Source organism: Alternaria arbusti, assembly GCF_024043155.1.
Source record: "Alternaria arbusti strain BMP 1465 chromosome Unknown scaffold_18, whole genome shotgun sequence".
Taxonomy (NCBI): domain Eukaryota; kingdom Fungi; phylum Ascomycota; class Dothideomycetes; order Pleosporales; family Pleosporaceae; genus Alternaria; species Alternaria arbusti.
The window spans coordinates 459,497-481,358 of record NW_026249958.1 but is presented as its reverse complement, the minus strand read 5'-3'; the positions used below and the strand labels follow the sequence as shown (position 1 = coordinate 481,358).

The following is a 21,862-nucleotide window of genomic DNA, read 5'->3' as shown; positions in this document are numbered from 1 at the left end:
ATCCACAGGCGCACCGTGGCGGCATGCGCAATCTGCTGCTGATGGAGACACAATGTCCGCTTCGCCTTTTCGTCGTCGCCGCCTCTGAAGTCTTGCTGTCTCCTGTCACATAACCTTCACATGGTCTCCACCCGCGACGTCAATAGCGAACTACTTCCCTCTGCAGCAAGCGCCGTTCTATTTTGCGACTATCGAATGCAGAGGCCCGCCGCGCGAAACCCTGGCTTTCCCCGTCCTGGACACTGGCACTAGTGGTGGGCAGTTGGTTCTCCTGCAGGGAGCACACGTTGGCGACTCGCAGCCCACGGCGCTTTCCCTCTTCCGCCCCTCGCCCCTGCCTGCCGCCGTTTTGGCCTGGACACTTGGGCGACTGCTGCTGCTGACCGGCGCCCTGTCTTCTCTTCTTCTTCACTACCCGTCGCCCACGCCCCAAGCCGACCTCTTCTCCACCACCCGCCGACAACCCCCAAACGGGCGCATTCATATATCGACTCTGCGCATCTCCCGCCCGTGGCTCCCCGTGGCTCTCTCCTCCGACCGTCAAGCACCGCTCTCCACGTCGCCCAGGCCTCACGCTCTCTTGCACGATTCTCCGAATCACGACCACTCCTTCAAAAGCAATTCCGCTCCGTCGCCGCAATTACTAGTAATCTGACCGTTGCCTATCAACGTCGTCGCCGCTCGTTTTAGCACCGCACCGTCCACGAAAACGCGTCCCAGCCCCGCTGACCACTTACGACACGCACGGCCACCCGCTGCTCAGGAACAAAGAAAGCGCAATCGCTGCGAATCGTGCTTAGAGTGCCTCGACCACTCCTACGATCCTTTGTCGCCTGCCTGCTCGCTCGCTGTCATCCACGTGCGTACCAGTCTCTGATCGGCCCTGGTTCGGTGCCGCGTGCTTCTAGACCCACGCGACGACTATTCTCCGGTACCTGTCAGTGTCAAACATGACAGCATAGTCCCGCGACCAACCCGAGAACATCGCGACGACGCAGTAATCGCTTCGCCCGTGCAACCATCTATTCCTAGCTGCATCGACAGTCTAGTGAGTCACCCAGCTCACTGACGCGCTTTCTCCATGGAGACTAACATGCGACAGGTCCATTCTTTACCCATCATTGACATTCGTCAAGTACACTCGTTTACCATAGCCCTGACAGTATGTTTTGATACTGACACTGCAAACGCCATGGCTAATAACAGCAGGCTTCCACGTACATTGCCTTCGAGACTCTCGAGATATCTAATTCTACATAACAAGGCATCATAATCGTAACAATGCCTCGCTCAACGACAGTATGGGCAGCCGCCCTGGTTCTGGCCAGTCTCTCTGGCTCTGGCCCGCTCCTTACGACAGCAGAGGCCATGCCTGCACCGGGACCACAACAAACCCAAGGCCGTCCCCGATACTACTTCGCTAGGCACGTAAAGCGACAAATCGTTACCAATGCGACGACCCCTGCGGCTACCCCAGAGCCATCAACCAGCTACTCGTCCAGCAGCACTACTGAGCAACTCTCGTCCCGCCAGATGGACTTCCCGTCCTTCATTGAATCGCTGTTCCGCGGTAGTTCCGATTCATCGGCTCTTGCCTCCTCCTCAGATGTGCTTGTCAGCACCAGCGACGTAGACACCACTGGCACCTTGTCCTCCACTTTGGCAGAGAGCTCCTCTACCGCACCTCTCTCAGAAAGCAGTGTCTTTTCACCGCCACCACCTGCGGCATCGAGCTCTGCAGTCGAATCGTCGAGCCCCATCGTTAGCTCATCAAGCCAAATCCAGGAATCAGTCACTGAGCCATCGTCTACAGCTGCTCCTACGTCCACTTCCGAAGCAGCGCAAAGCGAGAAGCCTGTTGAGACCACCACATCCGAGCCTATCACCGAACCTCAGCCAACAACCGCTGTTTCTTCAACGGCCGAGATTGGCACTACCAGTGGTCTCCCCGAGACTATTGTGCAGCCTACATCAGCCGCCCAAAGCAGCGCCGCATCTTCTTCTACCAAGGCTGACAGCCCTATTCTCGGTCCTATCCTCGGCTCCACTGGCCTCCTACCTGAGATCATCGTTCCACCAACTTCCACTGTCCAAAGCTCAGCTGCGGCCTCTTCGACCGCCGTTGAAGACACCCCAGCTTCTTCGATCGCTCAGAGCTCAGCGGCAGCCCCAACCGGAGGACTGCCTGACGTGATTGTACAACCGTCATCCTCCGCTGTCGACAGCAAGCCAGCGCCTTCTACCGGTAGCATTCCCGAGACCATCGTGCAGCCCACTTCAGCTATCGCACAGCCAACCTCGACGCCTCCTGGTGTTGAAAACACCCCTGCCTCGACAGGTGGACTGCCGGATGTTATTGTGCAGCCATCGTCGTCAGCCGTTGACACACCTACTGCAACAACGACTTCTGCTGGTCTCGTTGGTGGACTTCTCTCAACGCTTCTCAACCCAATCATTGGATCTACTGGCGGTGTACCCACATCTGTTGTCCAACCTACCCAGGTAGTCTCATCGACTGCTCCCCAGTCATCTCAGCAAGCTGTCGGCTCCACTGGAGGCATCCCAGAGACTATCGTGACACCCACTGCGTCTCTTGCTTCTTCTGCTGCACCTAGCTCTCCTGCCGCATCCAGCTTCCAGGGACCGTTCATCGTCCCTGGATCCACAGGTGGTGTTCCTGAGTCGATTGTGCAGCCTACCTCATCCGGCGGCTTGGTTGGTGGTCTGCTTTCAACGCTACTCGGACCCACCCCTACTTCTGAGGTCGGCTCCACTGGTGGTATTCCTGAGACAATTGTTCAGCCTACCTCTTCCGGTGGCCTTCTTGGTGGTATCTTGTCGTCAATCCTTCCAGCCGTGCCTACTTCTGAAGTTGGCTCGACTGGAGGCATTCCTGAGACCATCGTTCAGCCCACTTCGTCTGGGGACCTTCTTGGCGGGCTACTGTCGTCGATTCTGCCACCTGCCGCCACTTCCGAGGTTGGCACCACTGGAGGTATTCCTGAGACTGTTGTGCAGCCAACCTCATCCGGTGGCCTAGTCGGTGGACTGTTGTCTTCGCTCCTCCCATCAGAAGTCCCGACAGCCACCTCTCAGGTTGCTTCAACTGGCGCACCCCTCTTGCCATCATCCGGCATTGTCATCGGCATCACTACGGCTTTGGGCACTGGTGATTCTGCTGCTTCGACTGCGACACCGACTTCTCTCTTGAGCTCTGGAGCCATTCCTACTTCGGAAACTGTAGCTACCAGCTCACCGATCCTCGACCTACCGGGACTTGTATCGTCGGTCATATCTGGTGTCCTGCCTACCGGTAGCGGCGTTGCATCTACTGCACCCACCTCAGTAGCTTCTGCTAGCGCGTCCGGCATTCTTCCTCCGGCACTCTCCTCGCTGTTGTCTTCAGCTGTCTCGGATCTCCCTGTCTCAGTGGTGCCCAGTGCTATATCAAGCATCCTGTCTGATCTGAACTCGGCCCTGCCCACCGGCACTGGTCCTATTATCATCCCGACTGTCTTGCCCTCAAGCTTGCTGTCTTCCGGAGTTCTCCCGTCGTCTGGCCTGCCAATCTCGTCAGGTATTCTACCATCGTCTGGCGTCCTTCCTTCTTCAGGACTCTTGCCATCCGGCGCTGTGCCTACCCCCACCTCTGAAGTTGTGTCTTCGTCTGGCGTGCCTGCCTCTGAGGCTCTTTCCTCTAGCGTTGGGCCTACAGCCTCCGAGACTGCAAGCATCACACCTTCAGCATCTTCAGGAACTGCTCTGCCCTCAGGCTCCGCAAGCTTGGGTATCACTCCTTCTGGTACAGGTTCTATCGGCACATCTGCATCACCGGTTCCAACTTCGTCGGGTAGCCAATCTCTCACTGTCCCGGCTTCAGAAGGACCTTCGTCAGCTTCTTCGACTGCCGCCACTACTCTGAATCCTTCAAGTGCTGGTAACGCCACCCTCAGCGATGCTCCCACTTCGTTCTTCAGCACCGGCTCTGTTGCTCCGTCATCCGTCGTTGTGTCCACCCCACCACCCACTTCAGAGACGCCCAAGCCTACATCCACCAAGGGCTCTGCTTCAATCACTATTCCAGCCCTGCCGACTACCACTAGCAAGGCACCGCCGGTCTTTTCCCTTACGCCGACCGCTACCGATAGCGCAACTTCGCTCATCGTTGGTACTAGCATCATCGTTGAGGCTTCGACTATGCCAACCCCCAGCCCCACCGTCAGCAGCATCCCCTCGAGTCTACCACAGATGATTGCGCCGCCTGGAGGAGTCCCTCCTGAGAGGCCGGACAACAGCTTCATGGGCCAAGTGTGTTTCAAGTGGCCGCTCAACTACCCGTTCGTGTCTGCAAACGATGGTGGGCAGCAAATTTTCCACTACCTGCCAATTGCTATCGCAGACGGTTTGAACATCTCAACCTCCGAGGTCAAGAACTTCGGTCTGAAGCCTCTTAACACCATGGAGTACCAGGGTTTCATCACCACTCTTGCCTTGTTCACCATTCCGCAGGATCTGCAGACGAAGCTCGCAGCGCAGCTCCGCAATCCCGCCGATGCTTTCTGGCATAACAAGAACTCCACAGTGAACGACCTCACGACCTTGATCAACACCGCCTGCCCTCTCCCCGCAGGCAAGCTTCCGGGTGACAACAGCCCTGCCAATGCGGCTGCCGAACCAGGTGCTGAGTCCACAGGTGGTTCCGGCGATGGCGGTGCTATGGGAGGCGACATCGGTGCCAGCCGCACTGTCAACAAGACTAGCGCCATCGTCGCTAGCAGTGCCATTGTCGGTGCTATCGCCTACGGTGCAGCCATGTTCTTTGTTGCTCGCCGATACAGGAACAAGCGTATGGCCCACCAGCGCTCGAGCTCTGTCCCCAGCACCAGCCGCATGACCTACGGTTCAATTCCAGGTGGCGCTGCTGCTTGGATGCATGGCGCTCGGAATGGTCGAATGACGCCTGGTAGTCGCGGCAGCCAAGGCAGCAGTACCACTCAGGGTCGCAGTGTCCGAACACAGCAGATCTCGGCTCCGGTCATGGCTGAGAACTCTCTTGGCTGGAACTAAAGCATCACTGCCCTTTCCCTCCCCCACAAAGTCTGCGCCGTTGTACCACAGACCGGATGTGGATGGCATCGCCTCGTGCCTACCAATACACCTCCGCCCCAGCGACCGGCTTTGTCCCATATCAACAACAAGTTGTCGCACCGACCTCATCCAAGCTGGTGTTCAGGATCCAGCCGCGAAGCAAATCTCTCATCACTACCGTTCGGACACGTTCGCTTAACCCAACATAAACTTTCACTCTATACTTTAACATATATTCTCCTTTCACTGTATTTCACTTCTAAGATACCAGTCTACGCTTGGTCAAGCTAGACCGTTTTTTCCTCTCGTCATTTTGTTGATATATGAAATGGCCATTTCATGCCATGGGTGGAGGGTTTGGGGTTGCTGTCGATATATTCGTTATGCGTTGTACATGCATGAGCGGCAGCGCGCAGGGGCTACTTGTGGGGAGGCTGTCGTTCCGAGTACATAGCTGTAGGGTCGGAATTGAAGAAGAATTCACTTACTTGTTGAGCATAATAAATGCACTTGCGTGATTTGAGGTACGCAGGCGCAAAGCCACAGGGTCCCACATGAGCAGCCACAATGTCCAAAGACTGCTCGCATCGTGCATAGATGAGATGATGTGTTGAACGTAATTCCCTTGTGGACACGGCGTAGGATCTACAGCCCCGTGCAGCTAGCGGAGGCGGTAATGTTGCGCATTTCGTCTGCTATCGACGGTTTTTCGAACCTGCCGCAGTGGGAAATAGCTGCGTGAACCCTGTCGCTGTCTTGGCGCAGCTCCGCCGAACATCGAACACATTGCGGAGGACACCAAGCAGTAACACCCCAGCGAATCCCGTGACTGGCTTTCTCCCTCTCTGGACTTCTATACCATCGATCCCCGTTCACGTTTCCTTGCCTCTTTCCGCGACTGCCTGCGCACCTGTGGACTGGCTACTAAAGCCACGTTCCCATAATCCACCCCTCCGCAATACACAGTTGAGCTACAACAATGCGTCTCGACGTCAAGGTACGCGACAATGCGCCGCAGCATACGTTAGTAGCAAAGAGCAATTCTAACCCGGCTATGAATATAGAGGCAGCTTTTCGCGCGGTCGGAGCGTGTCAAAGGTGAGTAGCCTCAATGGACACTTATCAAGACGTACACTAACATGTTACAGGCATTGGTAAGAACAGCAGCTCTGCTAGACATGCTCGCCGCTAAATATCCCCAAAGACTTTCACCCGACCGAGCCATGGATCCTTACGACTTTATACAGCGGTATGCACAGCTGGTCCTCCCCGCTACAGGCAAAGTGCTGACAGAGGCAGGACACGTCCACATCTGGTCGTATATATCACAGTCGATTGTCAAAACCTTCGAGCTTACCGACGTACCCGTACGCGCTGGTCGCTTCATTGCGAGGAAGAACTGGATAGTCGCTGGTAAAGCCCAAGCAAACCGAAACTATTGGAAAAGAAGTTGACATGCACATTCAGGTTCCGATGACTTCCAGTTGCGCGTCTACAACTACAACACCTCCGAGAAGGTCACATCTTTCGAGGCACACCCCGATTACATCCGCGCAATCGCGGTCCACCCAACACAACCTTTCGTCCTTACCGCCAGTGTGGGTAACAAATCTGAACAACGCAGAAGCGAAGCTGATGTGGCTTTAGGATGACATGACTATAAAGCTTTGGGACTGGGACAAGTCGTGGAAGTGTATGTGGAGTGGTCATACCAAAAGACATGGCATATGCTGACAGATAGCAGGCGTACAAGAGTTCGCTGGCCACCAACACTATGTTATGGGCATCGCGATAAATCCCAAAGACCCCAACACATTCGCCTCCGCGTGTCTCGACCGTACCGTCAAGATATGGTCCCTCGGCAGCTCTACTCCCAACTTTACGCTCGAGGCGCACGAGACCAAGGGTGTCAACTTCATCGACTACTACCCCCAGTCGGACAAGCCATATCTCCTTACAACCTCCGATGATCGGACAGTCAAGGTTTGGGACTACACAACAAAAGCGCTGATTGCGACACTCGAAGGCCATACTTCTAACGTCAGTTTCGCCGTATACCACCCCGAGCTCCCCGTCATCATCTCTGGATCGGAAGACGGCACAATCAAAATCTGGCACTCGTCGACCTACCGGTTGGAACAATCCTTGAACTATGGGTTGGAGCGAGCATGGTGTGTATCGTACCAAAAGGGAAGAAATGGCGTGGCACTGGGATTCGACGACGGAGCTGTTGTCATCACCATGGGACGTGAAGAGCCAGCTGTCAGCATGGACGGTAGCGGAAAGTTACTATGGGCGAAGAACAACGACATTCTCACTTCGGTGATCAAAGGTAGCGACCAGCTCAAGGATGCAGAGAGACTCTCGCTCCCTAGTAAGGATCTTGGTTCAACCGAGCTGTACCCACAGTCATTGCTGCACTCGCCCAACGGACGTTTCGTAGCAGTTTGTGGTGATGGTGAATACATCATCTACACTGCGCTTGCTCTTCGTAACCAAGCTTTCGGCAGCGCTCTCGACTTCTGCTGGGCCTCGAAAGAACACGACAAGGACTACGCCATCCGGGAATCCTCTACTAGCGTCAAGATCTTCCGCAACTTCAAGGAGCGGAGTGTACTGAATGTTGGCTTCTCGGCTGACGGCTTGAGTGGCGGCGTGCTTCTGGGTGTGAAGGGTCAAGGCGGTATCGGCCTATTCGACTGGGACTCTGGCGCCTTGGTTCGACGGATAGAGGTCGAGCCCAAGAGCGTCTACTGGTCTGAGAGCGGGGAACTCGTGACGCTTGCCACGGAAGACACATTCTATGTCCTTCGCTACTCTAGGGAGAACTACCTGGAAGCCGTGCAAAACGGTGAAGTGGACGAGGACGGTGCCGAGTCTGCATTCGAAGTTGTGTGCGATATCAACGAGAGGTACGTTGTAAGAAGCCATTACTGAATCCACAAGCTAATGACAAACAGCGTTCGTACCGGTACCTGGGTTGGAGATTGCTTCATCTACACAAACAGCACAAATCGCCTGAACTACCTTGTCGGCGATCAAACGTACACCATTTCCCACTTCGACTCGCCTCACTACGTCCTTGGATATCTACCTCGTGATTCCAGAATCTATGTCGCTGATAAGGATGTCAATGTGGTCTCCTTCGCGCTGTCTCTGGCTGTCGTTGAGTACCAGACACTTATCCTCCGAGGTGATTTTGAAGCCGCCGAGGAGACCCTTCCCTCTGTGCCCAAGGATCAGAATAACAAGATTGCTCGATTCTTGGAAGGTCAGGGCCAGAAGGAAATGGCGCTCAAGGTTGCCACCGATCCCGAACACCGATTCGATCTCGCTTTGTCCCTTGGAGATCTGGAACAGGCTGTTACAATTGCTCGTGAGCAGGACACAGAGCATAAGTGGAAGACTGTCGGCGATGCTGCTCTCACAAACTGGGATGTCAAGCTCGCGCAAGAATGCTTCGTCAAGGCCAAGGACCTTGGTTCCCTTCTCCTCCTCTACAGCGCAACTTCGGATGCCGCTGGCCTCCGGGAACTCGCTTCCCTGGCCGAGAACGCCACCGCAAACAATGTGGCCTTCTCTGCGCTCTGGCAAATCGGTGATGTCCAGGCGTGTATCGACCTGCTCGTCAAGACCAACCGCCTCGCCGAGGCTGTTCTCTTCTCACAAACGTACAAGCCAAGCGCCACCGCTGGACTTGTCAAGCAATGGAAGGAGTCCCTGGAGAAGGAGAACAAGACCAAGGTTGCTAGACTCCTTGGCACGCCGCCTCAGGACGGTGAGGGAGATGCAGAGATGTTCCCCGAATGGGATGAGTACCTGCGGTTGGAGAAAGAAGGCGGAACGGTGGAGGACCTTTTGATCCAAGAAGACGAAGTAGAGGCGGATGATGCCGATGAGGAGATTGCAGCCGATGCTGAAGAAGATGATGAGGAAGAAGACGAAGACGAGGAAGAGAGCGAGGAAAGTGAGGAGGAGAAGTAGGCGTCTGCATCAAGCGTTGTTTTGCTTGGCGGATCCGTTGTAGCTGCAGTTTGACTTTGGATGTGTGGCTGCTCCACGTAGCGTAGGTACGGTAACGGAAAATGATACAATGATATAGATGTTTCAAAGACATGGTATTCAAAGTTGTGATTCGATATATTGTAGCATGACGTGACGTTGTATCACGTTCCTTCGTTAAATCTATGCCTAGCCCACAGAAACGCCACCCATATGTATGTTTGTCTTGTCTTCGTGATATTCCAACATATACAAACATTTTACAAGGCCATACTGATATTCAATGGCAGCGTTGTCATTACTGTACGACAGCCTCGTTGGTCGCGCCCTGGTATGCCGAGTCGCGGAATCTCTCCTCACCACTAGCTGTGCTGTCGCTGCTGCTCGCTTCCTCCGACTCTTCGGAAGTGGTGTGAACTCGACTTCGTACGCGCGCATTCATCTCCTCACGTGTATCGTCCACCGTCTCCATCTCGCGCAGCCCCTTTCCCCGACCGAAGAAGTCTTCTGTCCTCAGTCCACGGACATCGCCCTGTGCCATCCCTTTACTGCTCCTCAGCGTGCCGTCTGCCTTCTTTCTCCTGATGTACTCCCGCACTGGCCCCATGGCCGCATCTCTACACGCCTCCTTGATATCCGAGCCGCTCATCCCAGCCGAGACGCGAACTAGGTAGTTTAGATCAAAGTTCTGGTGGTCGATTTTGGTACCGCGGAGGATCAGAGAGAAGATGTTGTGACGCTGTGTGGCTGAAGGGAGTGCGACGGGAAACTTCTTGGGCATGCGGCGGAGAATGGCTTCGTCAATATCTTGAATGCGGTTCGTGGCGCCGAGGATGCATATTCGCTGGGGGGTCGATGTGCCGGAGGAGGTGCTGGATGCGAGGCCGTCCCAGTGGGTCATGAATCTAGAGATTGTCAGTCCTACTTTCGTCGCAAGTGGAGTGGGACGGTATTGAGACGTACTCAGCTTTCACCATTCCGCTGGCCTCGTGTTCTCCGCTTCTTCTTTGCCCCAAGACTGCGTCAATCTCGTCGATGAAGACGATACTTGGTTGTAGCTTCCTCGCCAGACTGAAGACGGCGTTGACGAGCTTGTTGCTGTCGCCGTACCATTTCTCCGTTAACGTCGAGATGTGTAGGTTGATGAAACAGGCGCCGGATTCGTGCGCGAGGGCTTTTGCGAGCATAGTCTTTCCGCAGCCGGGAGGGCCATAGAGGAGGACACCGCTGGGTGCGCTGAGGAGCGAGGATGAGTGCGAATAGAGGTGGGGCATGGTCAGAGGGTAGATGACGGATTCTTTGAGCTCCTCAATGATAGAGTCGAGGCCGCCAATGTCTGGAATGTGTCAGCGTTGCATTGCGACCCAGGCTTCCAGTAGGCCAATTCGCGCGCACTCATGCGCATGATTCCACAGCCCACGGCTCAAGCCCGGACAAGTTTGTGACGTACCCTCGAAGCTCACGGGGATCTCCTCGGGCGCAACCACCTCCATGGCAATCGTCTGCTCGTAGGTATTCAAATTGAGATCCTGTATCCTGGGCCGTCTGTGCCTCGATTCTGTGTCTTCCTCATCTTCACTGTCGTATTCGCCGTAGCTTTTCCGCCGCTTGCTTGTAAGGATGGCGTCGAGTTTACGTGTGGCGGCTGAGGCTTTGGCGCGGGCCTCTTCTTTTTGTTGAGCTTCCGGGTCGAGGCGTGTGAGGAGGTTGCGAATTACGAAGTAGGCTATTAGTGGCTACGGGGATATGAGCATGTAGTCGGCAAGGCAGTGAGGGGCACAGTGGGTGTGGGGAGACTGTGGCGCGTTGGTGGATATAGACGTACTGCTGCAGCTGCCATGAGGATATCTGGGAGATAGCCCGTAAGGCTGCTCTTCTTATTCGCGCTCATGCTCGCTTGGCTGCACTTTCACCAGTGCGCTCGTCTTTGGAGATAGCGTGGGTTTGTGCTCAAAGAGCGAATGCTGGGTCGGGAGGTTGATAGAGCGTGCGGTGTCGATACCAAAAGTAGGGACCGATGCAGGAACCGGGCCGCGGCTGCGTCGACCTCAAGCCCGGCGTCACACGAGCTCCGCTCCGCATCCTTGGATCGCATCACATCGCATGCCTTCAACTTCACTCTTCACTCGCACGCATAGTCACAATGGCCGCCGCATACAAGCCCACTGAAGCCATCGCGCTCATTCGACCAACCTTCGTCTTACCGCGCATCCGGGCCTCGAATCGCAGAGCGCATATCGGGCGCATCGCCTTCTCCACCACCCACCATGCACAAGCCACGCATACGTCGACGAGCAGTCCGACGCCAAAACCGCAAAGAAAGTCGATTTCTTTGACCGGCGACACCGGCCAAGTCCGATGGTCTGATCTGTCACCGGGCGAAAAGGCAGTGCGGACCACCCAGCAGAGCTTCAACTTTGTAGTGGTCCTGGTGGGCATAGTAGCAACTGTACAGCTTCCCCTCACCAGTCTACTTTTGGAAGCGGCGACTAACATCTGTATCAGGGCGGTGTCGGCTACTTTCTCTTCTCGGATGTCTTCAGCCCCTCCTCCAAGACTGCCTATTTCAACCGCGCAACGACACTTGTACGTCAAGACCCCCGATGCCAAAAACTACTGGGTCCAGGCGCCGAAATTGCTGCTTTTGGTGAAGGCTCTTGGTCGCGATGGGCGCGCAATCGCTACCTTAGCAGTACCGAAGAGACTGACAAGTGGGGCACTGAGCATCTGCGCTTCAGATTCTACGTCGAGGGGCCGTTGGGACAGGGCGTGGTACATGTACATTTGACCAAGAGACCAAGTCAGAATGACTACGACTACGAGACGCTTGCCGTGGATGTAAAGGGTCATCAGAGGATCGATCTGGTTTCCGAGAACAAGAAGGACAAGGTTGCGCCCAAGATTTTTGGCGCGCGGTGGTGGTGAAAACAAATCTCACGGCCCTTCGCAATGGGCTCTGGTGGTCGAGTAGCCATCCACCCCTCCAATTCAAACCTTTAAATTCTCGCTGCTGAACAGGCAGTTCGTGTCAGCCAACATGCAATTTGTTTTTCCATCCTCAAACGGGCCTTCCCGATGCGCACAGATATGAGAACAGAGCAGGGGCAAGGTAGAAACCTGCATGCTAGCGCACCACGGACTACACACGACTCTCTTCCCCTGCCCGGGCAAACTTGGTCAGCAAGGTTGGGCCATACCACTGCATTTTGTTTGTGCTTGCTCTAATTGTTTTGCTTCTAGATCCATCAAAATACGTCACACGAGGCTGACAGAAACCATGTGACCCCTCCAGCCTCAGCCATCAAATCCAACTTGACCACGTTCACATATGCACGCTACGACCTTGTGCATCGCCCCCCTAAACCCTGACCCAGAAGCATCATTCCTTGAGCCCAAACATCAACCACAATGCCCGTGTCCATATCCCCAGCCCAGCCCAAAGATGCAGTCGACATCGCCGCCCTACATGTCCAAGCGTTTAGCTCCAACGTCCTCATGCGAGCCATCTACCCCACCCCTGTTATATGGGTAGCACTCCAGGGCTGCGTCGAAGAAGAAATCTTAGCTGACATGAAAGAGCCCAAAATTACAGTCCTAGTCGCCAAACACACGGACGAGGCTGAAGTGAGGGAAGAGCAAGGTAAGACTGTAGGCTATGCAGTGTATTACCATCCGATCAAGGCCGAAGAGCAGGGCTGGAAACTACCAGCTTGGAAGTTGCCGGAGGGCACGGATTGGGATGTGTTGAAGCCTTGGTTAGCGGCCGCTGAAAAGACTGCGGATGAAGTTATTGGGCATACGCCGCATTATGGTAGGTGGTGTTACGTGCTTCTGCATGACCTGAGATGCGGACTAACTGGAGGTCTAGATCTTATGTGGCTCGCCGTATCACCTGATTATTCTCGAATGGGTATTGGTACATTGCTACTACGTTGGGGCATGGACTTGTGCGAGAAGGAAGGGGTGCCTGTGTACTTGGACAGTACTCTCGAAGCTGCGCAGACGTTTTATCAGAAAGCAGGTTTTGCAGAGAGAGGTAGAATCAGGTTGGTAGTAAATGGGGAGATGTACGAGGAGGTTGCTTGTGTGTACGAGCCCAAACGATAGACGATGCCAGGAAAGATAATCGCCGGATTGCTATGAAGATGAATGGTCCTACCCGCTTGTTTCCAGCCTACGTCCAGGTCTCGTGTGCTCAGGCCGCATTTCCAGACCGTTCAAAATGAGTGACCCAGTTCCCTTCTCGCAAACATACTCACGATCTCTTTGGTTAGCATCGTCGTCATGGCAAGGTCAGGATCATGATCTGGATTGACCTCTGCGATGGACAGTCCAACGACATTGGTGCTAGCCATGAGTACTGTCAGGGCTTGCATCATCGTCTGAAATGCCACACCTGTAAAGTTTGGGACGTTTGCCAATGGGAACTCGCCTGGATCAATGGAGTCAACATCAAGATGCACCCAGATAGCCTCAACCTTGTTCTGCTCAAGGTGCTCCAATGCTTCGTTTGCACGTCCTTCCGGATGGTTTGCCACCGCTCTTGACGAGATAACTTTGAAGTGCTCGTCGTTCAGATATGCTAGGTGCTTCGGCTTGTTCCCCGGGTGGGGAAGGTTTGTGCCAAAGAAAACTGTGTTGTTACTGTCGCAGAGCTTCTCACGAGCGAGTACAGGGTCTCGTGTGCCTTCTGACTCGTCACTAATTGCCCCGGGCCGCGCCATGAGCTGCGTCATCGTCTGCAGATGAAGTGTACGAAATCAGTGTTTGGCTCACGTTCATCTTGCGTCTGAAGTTTGCTCACCATGCTTGCAAAATAGCCCATCCAATCATCGTCCAAAGGTGAGTGCAGATCAGTGTCCGCGTCGATATAGACAAGACCCATAGTATAATTGTGGTACTCTTGCTTGACAGAGGAAAGGATGGCTGGCAGCATGCAGCACTCGCCCCCAAGAACTAGCTGGAATGCTCTGGGCTCCGCTTGGAAGTTTACGGACATCTTCCTGCGCACTCTGCGAAGGAGCTCCAGATTACCCGTCCTGTTGCGGATATCGCCTGGTACGAAGGGGCTGGGCTTGTAGGTCACCTCTCCATCGAGCACGTCCGGTCCCGGGGCCGGGCCATCGCTGTCGGGGAATTGACTTGCGTCGATGTCAATAACGTTTACGCCCGCTTCGACCAGTCTGCGGTATATGTCGACCGTTTTGAAAGCCGCAGCCGCCCTGGACTTCCCTGGTATGATGGAGCCGCAGTCGGCAGCCACGTACGTTACGCACGTCTTTCGCGACTGGTCCATTGTCGTGGTTTATTGATGCGACTGGGATCGAAAAAGCGTGATTGGAGTGTTCAGATAAATGCAATGGCTGGTCTTCACTGTAGGCTGGGAAGGATTAATCTACACTGACATGTTGCTCGTAGGGCGTGCATGCCGGAGTCTGACTACTGTGACAGCGACATGGCCGCAACCAGCTCACCTCTTCTCACATTGCATTGTGAGTTGATTCGTACCTTCAGTCAATATGTCACCTAGGCCTTGGCGTAAGCTGGCTTGAGTCTGCTTCCAATGATGCCTTGCGACGCCGGGGCCACATTGCAAAGGCGCGGTGACTGTATGCTACAAGCAAGCTTCTTACGTCGGCTCAACGGGAGAGCGAGTGACGATATTAATGTATCTCTGGAAGGTACAAAGGAAGTGTCATGGATGGCCGCGGCTGATGAACCCGACACGCGTCATGGTGGGAACTTGATGAGAGACAGCGGGTACTTGCTTGTGAAGGTTGCAAACGAGGAGTATGCCAGCACATGAACGTATATACCAAATGGTGCTGCTAGCTCAGACATAGGCTGAAGCCAATGTCGCATTCGCACAACCTCGCATTCGTCAAACGACGATAAATTTTCAGCCACCATGACTCGACGCAGCACCAAAGAACAGAGGAATTGAGTGCACGCTTATGCGCACGCCCCATGGGGATTGACATGTTGAGTCGGGGATGCGCGCCATCCTTTAGCAGCTGATGCAAAGATCCATATTTCAAAGATGGCACGGATAGAGCGGGCGTGGTCTAGTCGTGCAACGGACCAATGGCAGTGATTCCTTGACACATTCGCAGCTCTCGCACGTTGGCGTTGCATCATGGCTCACACAGTCACGACGCGTTTGGGCTCCAGTTTGCAGCTTTGCTTCCCGTTTCGGCGACCCCTTTGATCGCTTCTACCCGGCGGCCCTATGTTTCGGATCCACAGCCAGGTCGCGACCGAACGCAAATGTATTTTGGGTTGCGGTCCGAGGACCATTACGCACAGCAAAGTGCCGGACCTTCGTAGCCGGAGTACTCAAAGTCTCATGGCGCCTCCAATGTGGCGGTCGCCCTCATCTCTTCTTCCTCTTTTTCCGTAAGCACAGCAACCGCACAGCGCTCCCCTCTCCTACGCAGCACCCGCCGCAATGGAGCCCTCGACCACCAACTCGTCGGAGCACACGCACGTCGACTCGCACGAGATGCAGCAGATGCCGCCCACGTACCCCTCGCCCTCGATGCAGCCCGAGCAAGCAACCGGCAAGACGCGGGTCAGGTTCAACAGCTCTGCCAACGTCGAAGTCCCTGCGCCCCTAGAACACGTCCAGAGCTACACCCGCATCAGCGAATCCGGGTCGAATGAAATTACCACCAACGAGCACACCACCGACGCCGAAGAGCTCTGGAATGCATACCACACCGGCCAACAAAGCCACAACGCGCCGCCGGTGAGCGAAGTGGATCCCGAGGGCGCCTACACTGTCACCGGCAACACCAACGGCGGCATCTTCTACCAGCTCCTGCAAGCCTACAAGCAACCGGTGCGCGGTTACACCGATACATCCTCCGAAGCCAGCGAGACATCACCCACACAGAGGTCGCGACCTGGCTCTTCTTCAGGACCCAGCACCCCATCGAAGAAGAAATGGTACAACGCAAACAAGCCAATGCAGTCAACAGAGACGCTGGCGACTCTCATTGGCGCTTCAGCCAAGCTGGCAAATCCCAAGGATGACAAGAAAGACGCCCCACTGCGCCCGCGCTATCACAAGCGCAGTAGCAGTGGAGGAATCATTGCCAAGGTGTTGAAGCCAAAGGAAGACCAGGATGCCAGAATCAAGATACACGTTGCAAACATCCTCAAGCGACAGCAGTACATCATCCGCATGTGTCGCGCTCTCATGCTCTTTGGCGCACCCACACATCGCCTCGAAGAGTACCTTGCGACAACGGCCAAGGTCCTTGAGATCAACTCCCAATTCCTCTACATCCCTGGGTGCATGATCATCTCCTTCGATGACAGCATGACCCATACCGCTGAAGTCAAGATCGTTCGCACCGATCAAGGCGTCAACCTCGGCAAGCTGAAGGACACTCACGACATCTACAAGGAGGTTTTGCACGACGTCATCAGCTTGGACGAGGCTCTTGCCCGCCTGGACGAGGTCATCAACGCAAAGGATCGCCATCCACGTTGGCTGACTGTCCTCATGTACGGTCTTGCCAGTGCAGCAGTCTCTTGCTTCTTCAAGGCCCGCCCCATCGACATGCCCGTCATCTTCGTACTCGGCATTGTCCTCGGGCTGCTCCAGCTTGTCATCGCCCCGCTGTCCAAGACATACAGCACTGTCTTCGAAATCACTGCGACTATCCTCATGAGCTTCCTTGCGCGGGCGTTTGGTAGCATCAACAACGGGAACCTCTTCTGTTTCTCGGCCATTGCGCAGAGCGCCATCGCTCTAATCCTTCCCGGATGGTTGGTGCTCAGCTCGGCCCTGGAGCTCCAGTCTCGTGCTATCGTACCGGGATCTATCCGCCTTGTCTTCGCTATTATCTACTCGCTCTTTCTCGGATACGGCATCACTGTCGGCACAGCTATATATGGTGCGATAGACTCCAACGCCACCAATTCGACCCAGTGCCAGGATCCAATGAACCCATACTGGAACTTCCTCATGGTCCCACTCTACGTCTTCTTCACGACCTTCACGGTACAGGCCAAGTACAAGCAGATGCCTGCTATGATAACCATCGCGTTTGCTGGCTACATTGTCAACTTCTACGCTGGCTTGAAGTTTTCGTCGTCTGCCCCCATCGCCTACACATTTGGCGCCTTCACTATCGGCGTGTTGGCAAACTTGTATAGCCGATTACGTCATGGAGTTGCAGCCGCCGTCCTCCTACCCGCAGTATACGTCCAAGTTCCGGGCTCTCTTGCGTCGAGTGGCAGTATCAACTCTGCCCTACGAACAGCATCAGCTCTGATCAAGGGCGCAGAGACATCGACCGACGTCAGCAATCCTTCATCTCGCTACGAAAACATTACTGACGTAGCGCAGACCACCACCGACAGCCTCAATGCCATCGTCTTCAATGTCGCTGCGTCCATGATCCAGATTGCTATCGGCATCACTGTCGGGTTGTTCATGGCTGCCCTTCTGGTCTACCCCATGGGCAAACGACGCAGCGGTCTTTGGACACTCTAAAGTATACATTCTAATATTTTCTGTCATGCATAGCGATATGGCGTTATAGCGACCCAAAATGGGAGGAGTTTGGGACATCTACCTGCTAATGATCTATAGTACTCGAACACCAAGATGTTCAACTTCAATGACCCACATGGAGATGAGTGGTGTCGAGGTGAAATGTGAAGGTAAGCCCCATTGCAACACGAGCGACTCTATCCGAAGCAGTTGTCGACTCGCCTTGCGACAACCAGTTCCAAGCAGCAAGCCGTTGCGACCACTCCACATTGGTTTCCATGCGACATCCGGACCACGCAGCCCTCGCCGGATTTGGACTTCCACAGCGACCAACCTACGCAGCATTGGCCCTAGCAAAACATCCCAAAGAACACCATCATCCGCCTGGATCCACTGCAACCCATCGCCGGATTTAGACCTTGCGCCCAAGCCTCCCATCGGTCAACTTCTGCTCCATGCACCTACTCCCTTTCACGGCACACGATATCTCACCTATACCTCCGCGCCCACTCGTCCTGTTTGTGATGCTTCGCTTATGATCGCGAGGCTCGCACAGGTTGATGGCACCATGCACTGCGTAAACGCCCTGATGTTGATACCCCATCCATAGCCATCTTTTGCTAACCGAAGCTATTTCGTGCAACGTGTCGTGACGTGTCCTATCCCTTCTTATGTGTTTTAGGAGGAACAGTACATACAACGGAAGAGCTGTTCCAAGAGTAAAGCGTTTAGATATAGCATCTAGATATGAAAATATACCCTTGTTTTCCAAGACCTTGCTTTCCACACCTGAACTATACTTGAATCTTCTGAAACAGCAACATGCTCGTCGTTGCATGCTAAGATGAATGTCAAGCGTGGGCACGAAGTCACAAGCTGTTTAGTCAGACTCTTGCTAGTTATCGAGGAGTACAAAGATGAATGAGGAGTGGGAAGGTGTATATCACATAAGCCAGTGTATCTAGCGCTGCCTCATAGCAGTGACGTAGCGTGAAGGTCTGCACTCAGTGACATCACCTCCGATCCAGGAACAGAGGAGGTATTAGGTAGGTGTACAAGCTTTGTAGTCATCGAGCGATCACGGCGACTTCGTTAACCGGAAGCACTGCCAACGAAGCATCACCAAGCTTCTCGTACCAACACTTCGTATATGCAGCCCTCCATCAAATCGCAATGAAGCCCCGGTGCACAGACTTCCCCCAAGACTTGCGCAACGTCGAAGCTGAGGTACAGTCACCTTCTAGAAGACCCGTAGAAGACGCACTGACACATGTGAGACCATGTCCGTTGAGCTCTGGAAAGGGAACGGTCTTGGATCGGGTCCGAAGCGTGCAGGCTGTAATATGATTGGTGCTGGACGGCTTACGCGATACGGGTATGCAGTCAGCATTGTGGCAGTGGTGTCATCGGTGGTAGTTCGGACCCGCTCTGACTCAAGACTGTAGGTATCAAGATGGATAGTAAGAGGAGTCGTTAGTATGCGTAATGTCGCATAAAGCTAACCATTTAATTTGTGCTTGTGTTGAGTAAAGAGCATCTCTGATAACCGGCCCTTGTTAAACGAGGAGATGGAGCGTATGCATGTTTCCAGACTGTTGCAGGTATCAACGTACATGATGCTACTGGTACATTATCAAAAGCTCTTTCTAGATGATAGATGGGCAGACGTGCTGCAGGCGGCGATCATCTGTCTTCCCCGTCACTTGTTGAGCATTGCATGATAATGGCTATAAATCGTACGATAGATCTGAACGGTAGGGTCTGGTAAGGCAGCGGACCTAAAAGCAGCGATAATTATCGTAGGGCTGATAGTGTCCGCCAGGATCTACAAGCGCTGGACCCTGACGTGCGTTCTGCGCTACTACGCTTTGGGATCGTGATAGATGGCTCGAAAGTGAGAAGGTGAGTTGGACTGAGATAGTTGATCCAAATCCATAGCATTGGGACGGGGATGTGGTACAGAGGTCGTCTAACTGTATGTCACACGTCCTATGGTATTTGGAATGAGCGAAACATGGCAAACCAACGTTGCTACTGGACAGCCTCATCTATCCTGTGTAGATAATGCAGAGTATTTGCATTAACATTCGACACTTCGGTCTAGCGTTGTGTATGTTTCTTGGTGCGCTGTACCCCGATGCGGATGCAGTGAAGCGGCCTGTAACTCGCCTATGTCCGCCAACTCGCAGGTTGATCTCATCTCCCGCTACTGACCGTTTAGCCGGTGAGATAGCCTCGAAGTTTCATGGGTTTAGGGTGTAAGCTGGAGATTCATGTTGCGGAGAACGAGGTGTGTCAGCAGCGGGGCAGAGAGGTTGTGTTGCCGGTTAGGGATGGCACACTAATGACTTGCAGCGCCGAGACCAAATCGGCGCAGGCTTTAACGAGTATGCTTGACGGCAGCGAATGTGGCGGGAGAAGGACCATCAGATAAGATACAGGACTCGCTTGAGGATCTATCGGCTGGCAATCCTAGTACGAGGTTAGACCAAATAGCCCCATGCGGACCCGGTGGATGCGTAAGACGGCGGGCGGTGGTTCTTCAGCCTACAGGCTCGTTTCGCGAAAGCAGCTCCAGACCGGCAGCCCGAGCCGGTGCGTCCCTCTTGCGAACGTCACTAGTGCGCCGCCACGCTGGAAGTGCAGAATTACTGGTTTCGGTAAGTAGTCCAGCGTAGTCACAGCAGAACGCCGTAGGGCTGTCTCTTTCCACGTGGGTCGTGCAATGTAAGAATCACACCATACCAGCCAGGTGAGACTCTCCACAGCCTGGCGCAAGGCATCGATAACGTTTCGAGCAGCAGACATAGGTATTCTGCATCCTGTAGCCTGCTCGGATGCATACGGTGAGTATATATCACCTTACGTCGCCGAGCATTTCCCTGATGTAAGATGGTGGTCGCTTGGGAATGTTCATGGACAAGGCTACTGATAAGTCATGGCAAGCGCGCTTACGTAGGTAGACTTTCAGCTCAGTTAGCGTTCCACGTGCTGCCACCATAGGGTTCTTTTTCGGCCACCCCCAGGCAGCTGTACCCGACGCTCACCGATCGCCTGCCGACCCTGCGAATACCTGCTTTCCTTCGAATGCACGACAAGACATGTGAAGGAGCCCATTTCACGCTCTGCTCTTGTGTATCAAGCTAGCGAAGCACACAATAGCCATTTCTTTTCCATAGTCGCACCTGAATGTCGTAGCGCATCCGAATGCGCTAAGGCCCGACATGGTTGTTCTCGCCAGAAGGGCGCAATACACATGGTAGCGGGTTATAGCGGTGGTAGCCAATATAGCCCCTGTGTCGGTACTCTCGCAGCGAGCGAGGAAGAGCGGTGACAGAATTGCATGCACTTTACATCGTTCCCAGTTAGCGCGAACGACACTTCACTACGACCGAACTTCGGCCCAAGGCTCGCAATGGAAGCGAAGGCTCAACAGCCCAGCTGAACGTAGTTTTGGGTCAGTGCATCGCTCTGACGTCGTCACGTAGACAAGCTCCTTAGACTCAGCGCAATACAGAGCGTCTACGTTGAGGTATGTGAGCCCCTCACTACGGATGTTGTTCGATTGATCGTTCAAGATATCTCATCACAGCCAAGGACTGCCGAGCTTCTGGAGATCAAGCCCTACCATGCATCTTGTGCGGGACGATAATCCTCAAGTGGGGTGGTTTTCTTCGAAGACAAGACCAGGCACCTCTCTGACTGTCACCAAATGCGACAGCGAACTACTTTGATACCGTGTCTTTGGTTGGCTGCAAATTGTTGCAGCTAGTTCAGCATGCGTACTAATCTTTTTATCAAAGACTTGAAAGAGTAAAGCGCACGCCTCCATGCAGACCCCTGTCTCGCGGCCATGGCTGGTGTAACTCTGGGAACCACTCGAAGACGAGAATAACAACAACTGGTGTGCTTGCTGCACTGGTGGGCCGTGCTTCGGACGCGTGTGCCGGTAGCAGCTGTATGAGCATGCGATTCAAGCTATCTTCTGCACGTATTCCGCTGAAAGCCACATCTTCAGGGTCCACCATGGCCGTTGGGGTTGTTCGCGGGCATAATTGCATGGTCAGATATCCCTGCTCAAGCCACTGGCCGCCATCTCATGTGACTCGACGCGGTTCCGAAGGAGACATGCGCGACGTCCGCACAGTGTATAAGATCTCAGCTTGCCCACCGTTGTGTAAGCCATCTCCACCACACACGTATCTCAACTTGAACTGACACGACACTTGCACATTATCTCAGCAGCGGCTTCCAACACAAGTCTTA

The 21,862-nt window shown here is 54.2% G+C and overlaps 7 protein-coding genes across 7 annotated transcripts; 5 read left to right on the top strand and 2 right to left on the bottom strand.

Moving 5' to 3' along the window:
• Positions 1 to 1,281: 1,281 nt before the first annotated feature.
• J4E86_009793 (uncharacterized protein) lies at positions 1,282 to 5,067 on the top strand (the record flags this gene model as incomplete). The annotated part of the gene is made up of 1 exon (XM_051450295.1): positions 1,282 to 5,067. The coding sequence occupies one exon, from the start codon at positions 1,282 to 1,284 to the stop codon at positions 5,065 to 5,067; it is 3,786 nt and encodes a 1,261-aa protein (XP_051298683.1).
• A 1,000-nt stretch (positions 5,068 to 6,067) lies between these two features.
• Positions 6,068 to 9,072, top strand: J4E86_009792 (uncharacterized protein; the record flags this gene model as incomplete). Its single annotated transcript, XM_051450294.1, has 9 exons — positions 6,068 to 6,085; positions 6,153 to 6,186; positions 6,237 to 6,242; positions 6,293 to 6,337; positions 6,388 to 6,501; positions 6,556 to 6,686; positions 6,736 to 6,781; positions 6,833 to 8,000; positions 8,049 to 9,072. The coding sequence occupies 9 exons, from the start codon at positions 6,068 to 6,070 to the stop codon at positions 9,070 to 9,072; spliced, it is 2,586 nt and encodes an 861-aa protein (XP_051298682.1).
• A 316-nt stretch (positions 9,073 to 9,388) lies between these two features.
• Positions 9,389 to 10,981, bottom strand: J4E86_009791 (uncharacterized protein; the record flags this gene model as incomplete). Its single annotated transcript, XM_051450293.1, has 4 exons — positions 9,389 to 9,995; positions 10,054 to 10,426; positions 10,541 to 10,826; positions 10,916 to 10,981. 4 exons carry the CDS (start codon positions 10,979 to 10,981, stop codon positions 9,389 to 9,391), a joined length of 1,332 nt encoding a protein of 443 aa, XP_051298681.1.
• A 252-nt stretch (positions 10,982 to 11,233) lies between these two features.
• On the top strand, positions 11,234 to 12,015 carry J4E86_009790 (uncharacterized protein; the record flags this gene model as incomplete). The annotated part of the gene is made up of 2 exons (XM_051450292.1): positions 11,234 to 11,539; positions 11,596 to 12,015. The coding sequence occupies 2 exons, from the start codon at positions 11,234 to 11,236 to the stop codon at positions 12,013 to 12,015; spliced, it is 726 nt and encodes a 241-aa protein (XP_051298680.1).
• A 483-nt stretch (positions 12,016 to 12,498) lies between these two features.
• Positions 12,499 to 13,197, top strand: J4E86_009789 (uncharacterized protein; the record flags this gene model as incomplete). Its single annotated transcript, XM_051450291.1, has 1 exon — positions 12,499 to 13,197. The coding sequence occupies one exon, from the start codon at positions 12,499 to 12,501 to the stop codon at positions 13,195 to 13,197; it is 699 nt and encodes a 232-aa protein (XP_051298679.1).
• A 110-nt stretch (positions 13,198 to 13,307) lies between these two features.
• On the bottom strand, positions 13,308 to 14,386 carry J4E86_009788 (uncharacterized protein; the record flags this gene model as incomplete). Its single annotated transcript, XM_051450290.1, has 2 exons — positions 13,308 to 13,829; positions 13,895 to 14,386. 2 exons carry the CDS (start codon positions 14,384 to 14,386, stop codon positions 13,308 to 13,310), a joined length of 1,014 nt encoding a protein of 337 aa, XP_051298678.1.
• A 1,152-nt stretch (positions 14,387 to 15,538) lies between these two features.
• Positions 15,539 to 17,596, top strand: J4E86_009787 (uncharacterized protein; the record flags this gene model as incomplete). The annotated part of the gene is made up of 2 exons (XM_051450289.1): positions 15,539 to 17,401; positions 17,450 to 17,596. 2 exons carry the CDS (start codon positions 15,539 to 15,541, stop codon positions 17,594 to 17,596), a joined length of 2,010 nt encoding a protein of 669 aa, XP_051298677.1.
• Between the last annotated feature and the right edge of the window lie 4,266 nt (positions 17,597 to 21,862).